This window comes from Protopterus annectens, chromosome 6.part0 (assembly GCF_019279795.1).
Source record: "Protopterus annectens isolate FY-2018-M chromosome 6.part0, PAN1.0, whole genome shotgun sequence".
Classification (NCBI taxonomy): domain Eukaryota; kingdom Metazoa; phylum Chordata; order Ceratodontiformes; family Protopteridae; genus Protopterus; species Protopterus annectens.
In genome coordinates this window covers 1,048,033,280-1,048,043,334 of record NC_056737.1, presented here as the reverse complement: position 1 = coordinate 1,048,043,334, position 10,055 = coordinate 1,048,033,280, and the positions used below count along the sequence as shown (strand labels likewise).

Genomic DNA, 10,055 nt, shown 5'->3' with positions numbered 1-10,055 from the left:
TTAACGATAATAGTAATAAATCCTATCTGGGTGGCTGTGGTGGTGCAGTGGTTAGTGTTGCTGCCTCACAGCAAGAGGTTCTCCTGTTCAATCCTCAGCTGGAGTGCCTTCTGTGCAGAGTCTGCATGTCCTCCCTGTAGTCACATGGGTTTCCTCTGGGTGCTCTGGTTTCCTCCCGTATCCCAAAGACATGCTGTAGGTGGATTGGACACTCTAAATTGGCCATAGGTGTGAGTGCGTGTGTGCGTTTGTGTGCCTTCTGTGGAAGGTTGGGCACCGGGGTGGCAACTCGACACTGTAAAACTCCACTGCCAATCATGTTTGAACACATGATCCACTGTGGCGACCCCTAACCTGGAAAAGAAGAAGTAATAAATCCCATCTATATGACAAAATGATTACTTTTTTCCTATGGTCTCTCTTCCTTTAAAAAGGAAGAAAGAAAAAGCGGTGAATTTATTGAGTGCTTCTCATAATTTTGGAGCATAAAGATTAATAATTCAGGCCAAATAATAAAATGTAATAGTTATGTTGTAAGTAATGCATATTAATTGCAAACATATAATTATCAAAATTCGTAACCAGATAGATAAATTATCGGACTATCCAACATTAGCTAACCAGACTTTGACCTAAAGTGTTAACAATAAAAAAACTGATAGAACTCTGCATTAAATATTTTATCTAATAGAGACAAAGTTAAATTTTGGTAAAAGTATATATGAAAAAACATACCATCCAATAACAGGAATGTTGAAATAAAGAGATATATAATAAGGTACTATATAGTGGAATGAAAGAGGTCAACTATTGTAATAAAAATTTTGTCCTGGTTAGCCTGGCCATTTGAGATTGTGCATTGTGCAAGTCTTGTTAATTTTAAGAATGTATTTCACTTGCTGGTGGTTTTTGGTGTTATACTATATAATAATAATAATAATAATAATAATAATAATAATAATAATAGTAATAATAAAGAACAGATTTTTTACTCTTCTACTTCTTTCCTTCTTCCATTTTCTCTCCTCCCCTCCCTCCTTTGAACAAAAAAATGATCATGTAATGACAGTAAACCAAATAGCTAATACTCTGCATAAAATGTGTTGGTTAATTGTCAGAAATGTTATATAAGCTTATGTATAATATGTTTATTTTGGTGGTGGGGTCAATACAACTCAATTCCTATCTATGCTGAGTTAAACACATGCATAACTAGTATTAATTGCAGAACTTCTTGTTGCTTCCAGCTTGGCTATGTTAATACTTACATATGTTTTTTAAAGAAAATTGTTGTTTTTACATCGGTTGTTCATTACTATGGTAATAGCTCCTTGTTACTGCTAAATCAACTTATAACTTCATTGACAACTAATACTAGCTATATTTTCTTGTTACTGTTAGATCAGCTGATAATTTCATCAACAGCTAATACTATTTACATTGCATTTAGTGTATTCTACTAACTGTTGACAATATTCTGCATATTTAGTGTCATCTAGCTGCAAGAGAACAAATCTTGTGCCACCTTTGTTTATTTTCTGCAGGGAAACTGTGCTTATGATAGCCTAGAGGGAATTATTCCATAAAATCCAGAATTATCAACACATAGAGATAATAGTACAATTTCATTCAGGTTAATATCACTTCCTTTTAATTATGTCAATATTTAATTAACTACTCAGCCATCATTCTGTTAAATAGAAAGATTATTGCATAGTGTCAGCATTAAATGAGATACTGTATAAAATAGAGAGCTCAATAAATTAAAATTAGGCTGTAGTACATGCAAATCTGTATATAATGTATGAAGTCAGATATTAAAGTAAATAGGGGATATAATTTACCTTTATAATCTAGAAACATTCATTATTAAAATACAAAAGAAGATATTTGAAGAAAGAAGATTTCTGCATAAAAGAAATATATGGTTAACATAAATAAACTGTAATATCCATCTTGACTTCAGGAGAGGTGTAGGAGAGCAAATTCTCAACAAGGTATGTTTAAGTGATATATATCTAGGCATTTTCTTGATTTTAACTGTTTTCCTTATTAGACAGAACCTGTTAGATATTATTATCAAGGACAAAAAAGATAGTTATGCATTAAAATATAAGAAAGTGTTCAAAAGTAACAGTTATTTTGTGGCTGAAGATTTTGTAATTTTGTTAGCACTGGTAGAATTGGAATCATTGTTTTTTGTTCTTTTTTTCTTCTTCATACCAGTCTGTGTATTTTTATCCAACGTTCTTTTCAGAGAAGGTAATGACCGATCCATGTTATAGGAATAAGATTTCTATTCTTGACAAATATAGAAGCTTCCTGTAAACTGTTAAAGATTTTTACTCCTTTTGACAGATGAATTTTTATTTTTGTTGGAAAAATTATCCGTGATTTAAAACCATTCTGTTTAAGACTTTTCACAAGTGGCTAGCAACTTTTCCTCAAGTGCATTGTTTTAGTTGAGTAGTCATTATCAAATCTTATTGAATTCTGTTTATAATTCAAAGAGACTTTCCTCCAAACAATTCTGAGTACTAGTTCTTTATCGATATATGATAAGAATTTATAACTATAGATCTCAGTGGAGCAGAAGGTGAAATAGGACTAGGTTTACCTATGACTAAGTGGGGTCATTCAATACCATAGGAAAGACCTTCCTGTAGATTTAATATTTCTGGGATCTAAGTATTTAAGAACAAAATTAAATCCTGACCTTCAGTTTTTTTCTGGAAAAAAACCCCTTATATTCTATCTTGTTTAGAAGTCATATATTTTGTATTACAAAAATTCCATTTGAGATTCTTCTTCTTTTAGCCTCACATCTATGTTATTCAGGGCATTCTCCATGTCAGATTTTTGGTTTGTTGTTGTTGTTGCAATAGTTCTTTAAAGACATCAGCTTGTTTAAGACAGTTCTCTCTCAGATTTTCTAAATTCATCTGGGAGCCATCCATTTTCAAGGATAATTCTTGAAGAGTAGAAGTCACTGGTTTCATATCTTTCTTCAGAGAAATGTCAGTATGAGAATGTTTAGAATTGCTTATGTTCATTCAGTAGTTCAGTATCTGAGTAATACTGATGGGAACATTTTTATATAATTCCACAAAAATTGATATTGGAAAGATCAAAACTATTCAAAGTATGATTGTAGTATTATTTTAAATAAAATAGTTATTTTCCTGTATTAAGTCTTATCCTGCAGAACTCTAAAATGTTGCTGTCTTCGTGTGTGTGTGTGTGTGTGTGTGTGTGTGTGTGTGTGTGTGTGTATGTTTGAGTTTGGAATGAGACTAGTTCAGGACATTAAGACCAGCAATTCAAATGCCTTAGAGTTATGGTACAAATAAAAGTGAAACTATTCTATGACTGCTATAATAAGGCGCTATGCCCTACAACAGCTTTATAGCCTAGAGTATATGAAAGCCCCTTACTCAGACAACAGCCAGAAGAACTGAAATTAACTATCACAATACTGATAAACTACAATAAATCATGACTGTTGATAGTTCATTTCAAACACAAACCATAATAAAGAAACAAACTTAGATATGACATAGCACTAATTGTATGATATGACTCAGTATGGTCACATATCATAGATATACTGATTGCATAAACACATATTTTACATAAACATATAGTGATATAAATACACACACACACACACACACACACACACACACACACACACACACACACACACACACACACACACACACACAATGTATGGTCAAGTTACAGGTCTTGCATGTTTATCAAGATATATATATATATATATATATATATATATATATATATATATATATATATATATATATATATATATATATATATATATATATATATATATGTATATATATATATATATCTGCTGTTAAAGACCAAAAATCCACCTGTTCGAAAACGAAAAATGGATTCTCGGTTATGCAAAAGTACACTTAACCGAAAGTGTACTTTTGCGAAACTCGGTTGAACGAACCTATAAAAACATTGCAAAAAAACAAAAAACACTGACTAACATGACATTTAGTGGGGGGCTTTGCCCCAACACCCCCGTACTTAAATACACTAACTCCGAGATCGCACTACAGTGGGGAAAAGGTAAATTCCCAATTCTCCACTGTACTGTGCCTCTTTGCTTCAGTTTTCCTGAACAGTTCGTTCAACCGAGTATCGCGAAAGTGCAACCGAGAATCCACTTTCTATTTTCAGACAAGTGGATTTTCGGAGTCTTTAAGTAGACCCATATATATATATATATATATATATATATATATATATATATATATATATATATATTATGTATGCATAGCTATACCTTCATCAATTTATATCATAAGTAAGTACTTGGCTCACTACTTTTTAGATAATTTTAAGCCTTGCCAATTTTCCTTGGTTAGAATCAAACATTGTACCACTTGTCTGTGAGGTAAACACCTTAACCATTATGCTAACCCACAATGTATGCATCTATCTGTCCCCCTTGTTACTGACCTGCCTTGAGCATGTGGATATTGATATATATATAATAAACAAATAAATAAACAAATAAACGAAAAATATGTATGGATTCCTATCAATGTGTTAATCAAACAAATAACTGTCCCCTAAATAATAAACCTCATAAAGTCAAAACACAAAAACAACAACAAAAAATAAACTAAAAAAACTTTAAACAATGCTTATTATTTTGGGGGGGGAATAATTCCTCTGAATCTTACACACCTCCTGATAATTAGAGAGCAGATAGTGACAGAATGGAAGGTTTATATTTTATAGTGAAGTTACTGATTTGTTGTACTGCAGTTTAACAACGATATGGTATCAAAACTCAACCCAGTGAATCTAGGAAATGAGTGCTAACATGGGTCATTTGGGGGAGGACAAGTTCATAAGCGCTTGTCTTCCTGTTTTTTTAATGACATTTTATTGTTCAGTTCTGCTTTGATGAACCAGCAACTTGACCTAATACATGATTCCTTATGTATATATATCTATCTATATATATATATATATATATATATATATATATATATGTATGGATCTACTTTCATTGAACAAAAGTGTGATCCACTAACTTTAACTTACCTGACCTTAATCTACCGAAACTCCACTTAAACGAACCAATGGTCTGCTGGACTGCCGAATTCCTTTCACAGGGAAAGGAACAACTTGACCACCATGGAAACCAAACAGAACAGAAAACAACTAAGTCCACCAAAGTGGGGGGCTTTTACCACCACACTCCCCATGTGGGGGACTTCACCCCCAAATACTCCTCTAACTTAAATATATCAACTCTGAGATCGCACTACACAGGGAGAGGGCAGAGTTCACCATGGTGGTCAAGTGGTTCCTTTTCCTGTGAAATAAATTCAGCAGTCTGTTGATTCGTTTAAGTGGCATTTTGGTGGATTAAGTTCAGGTAAGTTAAATTCTGTGAATCGTACTTTCGTTCAATATATATATATATATATATATATATATATATTTCCCTGTTAATATCGGTATGCTATATGATTGGCAGTATATATATATGTGCCGAGTTGCTGGCCCTGATGACAACCTTCAATGAAGGTATGCCCATTCACGCATGTCTCCACACAGAAGACGCTCTAGCTGAGAATTGAACAGGACAACGTCTTACTGTGAGGCAACAATGCTACCGCAGCACCACCACCACAGTGTATATATATCACTTGCTTATGCATTACATCAAATTTATTTGGTCGATGTATGTATATATTGTTTGTATGTATGCATGTAGAATCAAGTAAAAATGGATCATCTCTGTGTGTATGTTTGAATGTGTGTTTTCGTGTGTGTGAATATGTGTGTATGTATGGATGTATGGATGTGTTTGAATGCATGGATGTGTGTGAATATATGTACAAGGGTGTGTGTCTGTGTGTGCAGATATTACTGTATGCAAGAGGGAAGCATTCTGTATTAAACATTTCAATGGCACCTTAGTGTTTGCATTAGCATCCTGTGGACAGTATCTGCTCCTACTTTTAATTTACATGGCACATTTTAATATGCTGCTGATAACCAATGAGAGTTGTGTGTTTCTGAGCCTGTTTTGTTACTGCACAAAATAATGACCATCTCAATATACAAGTACACTTGGTAATCTGACACACAGGAGAATCTTTAGCAAGCAAACAAGATTGCTAAAGTCATGAACAGTTATAAATTCCATTTCCTTTAAATAATTAAATAAGGCTTGCCAAGCCATTGCTGCAGTATTGTAAGTTAATAAGCAGCTTTGACAGTCTTTAGTGGGCCATCTAAGAAAGGGGTTTTGTGTGGGGAGTACTGCAGTTGTATTACTTCCTTACAGTTCCACACTTGCACAGTTTACAAGAGATAATGAATGAAGCAGGTGAGCAAGCTTAGTTGTCAAAAGACATACCAGCACAAACTCTAATGTCGGACATTAAGGTCAAGGATAACTATATAGAAAATTGCATGCGCACTATTTTTGACTTGAGGTTTGCATATCTCTTCAGTGTATTATATTCTAATCAACTCCTAGAGCTTTGGTGCTTGAGGTTTATTATCTATAGCACACTGTCTGGGATGCAAAACAAGGATTAGGTTTGTTGTCCTGTTTTCTCAAGACTGTTTTTTGTCTGAGACAAGACATAAATAGGGGTGAGCTCTGGGGGTTGACAGACTATGCTAATTTAACTTTTGGCAATCACATGGCTGATTATATTTTGCATATTATAACAGGAAAGCATCATAAGTTAAACTGCTTTTTATGTGGCCTTACTTTGTTTTGTTTTTTCATAAAGCAAGTAATTTCTTTGGCTGCGGTAATGGCTATATTGTCATCAGTGTACTTGCATGGGTTATAATTCCCTCCTTCACTGCCAGATTTTTAGAGTTAGATGCTGAGAAGTTTTATGCCAGCTTTGTTGTTTAATGTCTTTACTGTTTTTTTCTTCATTTTTAAAATTTAGTCTGCCAGAAAACATGCTGCTGCACTGTACGTCTACTCATGTAATGTTTGTAAAATAAGAAAAGTGAATTTAGTTTGTTTGAGCATTCATGCTGTCATTCTGTATTGCTATTACATATCCACATTGTCATTACTAACAGCACTTTGGTATTATTAAATATGTACAGAAACAAGGCCTTTATTTAGTTTAGTGCATCAGTGTAAGCTTAATAATACTTTATTTCAGTTCTCTATTCATTTAAATGTCTAACTTACTTCTGTGGTCCATTTGCACACATGTATCACGGTTTGATTTCTTCCAGTTCTCAGTTAAACCCCATCTGCTATAGTCCCATTTTGATCCATCAATCCAATAAAAATAACGGTAGCTTTCCTTTAAAACAAAATGAGCATTTCATTAGATTCTTTAGTGTTATGTAACAAGCACTGTGAGTTAACTTAGCATCATCAGTGGTACAGCAGTAGGCTATTAAACAGGGCAATAATATTCAAATGCTAAGATTTACCCTTCCCTGCTAGCTACTAAACTCAGAAACAGAGCACAGAGGTACAGCATTAACACTCTAAGGAAAGGAATAAAACTGTGTAAGTTACTAATGCCTTTTAGAAAATGTGTGTGTGATTCTATCAATTTGTGTTTTACGATTAAATTATTTATATACTGTATGTACATATTGTGAAGTCTGCTTAATTGTTGCACACATGAACTTGTGAAGTACTTAGATACTCAGAACACTTCAGGCACATACTTATCATTTGTTTATTCAGTCAGTAGGTCAGTCAGTCTATCCAGTCATTGGCTATGACTGCCACATTTGATGCATCTTTCTGCTGTTCTGTCATAATGTTTGTGTTTAAATGTGTTCGTTTAACTTATCAACTCTTGTTGTCTTCCTGTTTGTTCCAGTTAGGTTTGGACACAAAACAAAGATTGTGTTTCATTTTGTAAGTTTTAGAAAGATTAATTTCTAATGAGTTATCGAATTGGTTATAAAATTATCTTAATTTATTTATTTATTTTATATTTGATTAAAGGGTTGGTCTGACTGGGCAATCAGGTACCCGTTTTCAGCAGAGACCCGGAGAGAAAAGCTCCACATATGTGACAATCATAAAAAATATAAAAGCTCTGCATATATGATTAAAATACAAAAGTCAGAGATGAGTACAAATTAATAGAGCAAACAATACCATATTTGCCTGAAAATAAGAGGGTCTTATACTCTTTCCCCTGCCAAAATACGCATGAGGGCTTTTTATCAGGGTTTGCCTTATTTACCACTCCCGTACAACAATCTACATTTACTCCTTTATTCATGTACAAAAGTCGACATTTATTCATGTACAAAAGTCAACATTTATTCATGTTCATAAACTGGCATTTATTTGGTATTTAACAGTTGTGTGAGAATTCTACATAAACAGTGCAACAAACATTTCAACTTCAGAATATCTACACCTTGGCTTTCACAGTGCAATATTTCATGCTTAACAGAAAGTGCAGAAAAATCTCAGTATGTCTGTATTGGAGGAAGTGCATAAAACTGAAAGCAGAAGGAATCCATTATGTTGCCCCGATAACAGAAAAATTATTCAAATACAGTCATGTCATCTTCTTCTGGAACACTGTCATAAGTCTCCATCCCCTGTAGAAAGTGGCCCTAATCTGTCATGCCTAGCAATAGAGCTCTCCTTAAATGAGCACTGCTTGTCCAAGTAGCCTGCTCGTAGTGCATTGGCAACACAACTGTCAGTTATTTTATCCTATGAAATTTTCACCCAACTCACGACCTCTTGCAGGCTAGGCTTCACAAAGTTTCCACGCTGATTTCTCTCCATTCTATTTTCAATGTAGTCATTGAGTTCCATGCGCAAATGGTCCTTGAATGGCTTGTTTATTGCAATATCAAGAGTCTGGAAATAGGCAGTTATTCCTGCGGGAATCATTATTTGATCTATTCTTCTCTATGTAAGGAATCTCTTCATGTCTTTAGTGCGGTGAGTGCTGGCTGAATCACAGACCAGCAGGCCTCTTTCGCCACCTCGCAAAATAAGTGGCAGCATTACATCGACCCACTTTCCTATAACTGCTTGCGTGCACCAGGCTTTTTCGGTTTCAAGAATGTAAATGTCTGAAACATGTTCAGTCTTATCTTTCTTGCCCTTACTAATGATTAGAGGTGGGGGGTTTCTTTCCATCTAGATGAATTGCCAAAATACAGGTAGCGTGCACTCTCGTAACCAGTGGAGGGAATGTAGATTGACGAGGCACCCCTCTGATCAATTGTTGTTTGAGATCCTTGGCCCATAAACACTGCAGTTTCATCCATAGCAATCATGTTGGAGAGTTGGTATTTAGAAAAGTCAATGTCATCAACAAAGGACTTGAATGCAAGTGCACGTTTAATAACTTCAATATCTTCCAGCTTGAACAGTGTTGTTGATCTTCTTAGAGACAGTTCATATCACTGAAGGAAGCCATCCAGCCAATGTTGTGATGCTTTGAATCTTTCTGGGGATATTTCTAACTGTGGTGCCATTGCAAGGGCAAAAGCTTGAACATCAGCCCTGCGCACAACCAAAGCCTTTGCTCTCCTGTTAGCAATCCATTCACAGATGATGTCTTCCAGCTCAGGAAATAATGGTTGCAGACCTGACCCACACTTGCACTTCTTAGCCTTTTCCTCGTCAACCTGTTGACTGAGGCAATCGTATGCTGCACGCCATTTTCGGACCATTCGGAGATCTAACTTCTTCTCTTTGCAGAAAGCCATCAGATTCTTTCCCCAGGAGTCCTCCATGATTCCTTTCTTGTACTCGACAGAATAGCTCTTTCTTTTTGGACTCATATTGTCCTGGGGTGTGTTAATTGAAGACTTACGAGATCAGAGTTGCAGCAAAAAATGGTGATGGTTAGAAGATGCAACCACAGCCGGTTGTTACCAAGCATGTGAAGTTTACGCACTTTCTCTGTACTTTGACCAATCAAAGTACACCTACCAGTGTTTATGGGCGAAGGATCTCTTTTTGTCAAGTTTATAATTGAACACGTCCATTGTGTGCTGTTGATCTTAACTGTGGCTTA

General features: G+C 34.8%; 1 protein-coding gene across 1 annotated transcript in view; it reads right to left on the bottom strand.

Annotated features, from left to right (window-relative positions):
• The window catches only part of LOC122804088 (lectin-like), a 59,594-nt gene that overhangs the window by 11,943 nt on the left and 37,596 nt on the right, over nucleotides 1-10,055 (bottom strand). Inside the window, exon 5 of the mRNA XM_044073748.1 lies at nucleotides 7,226-7,343. Coding sequence (XP_043929683.1) covers nucleotides 7,226-7,343 — 118 coding nt within the window. The remainder of the gene's footprint in view (nucleotides 1-7,225; nucleotides 7,344-10,055) is intronic.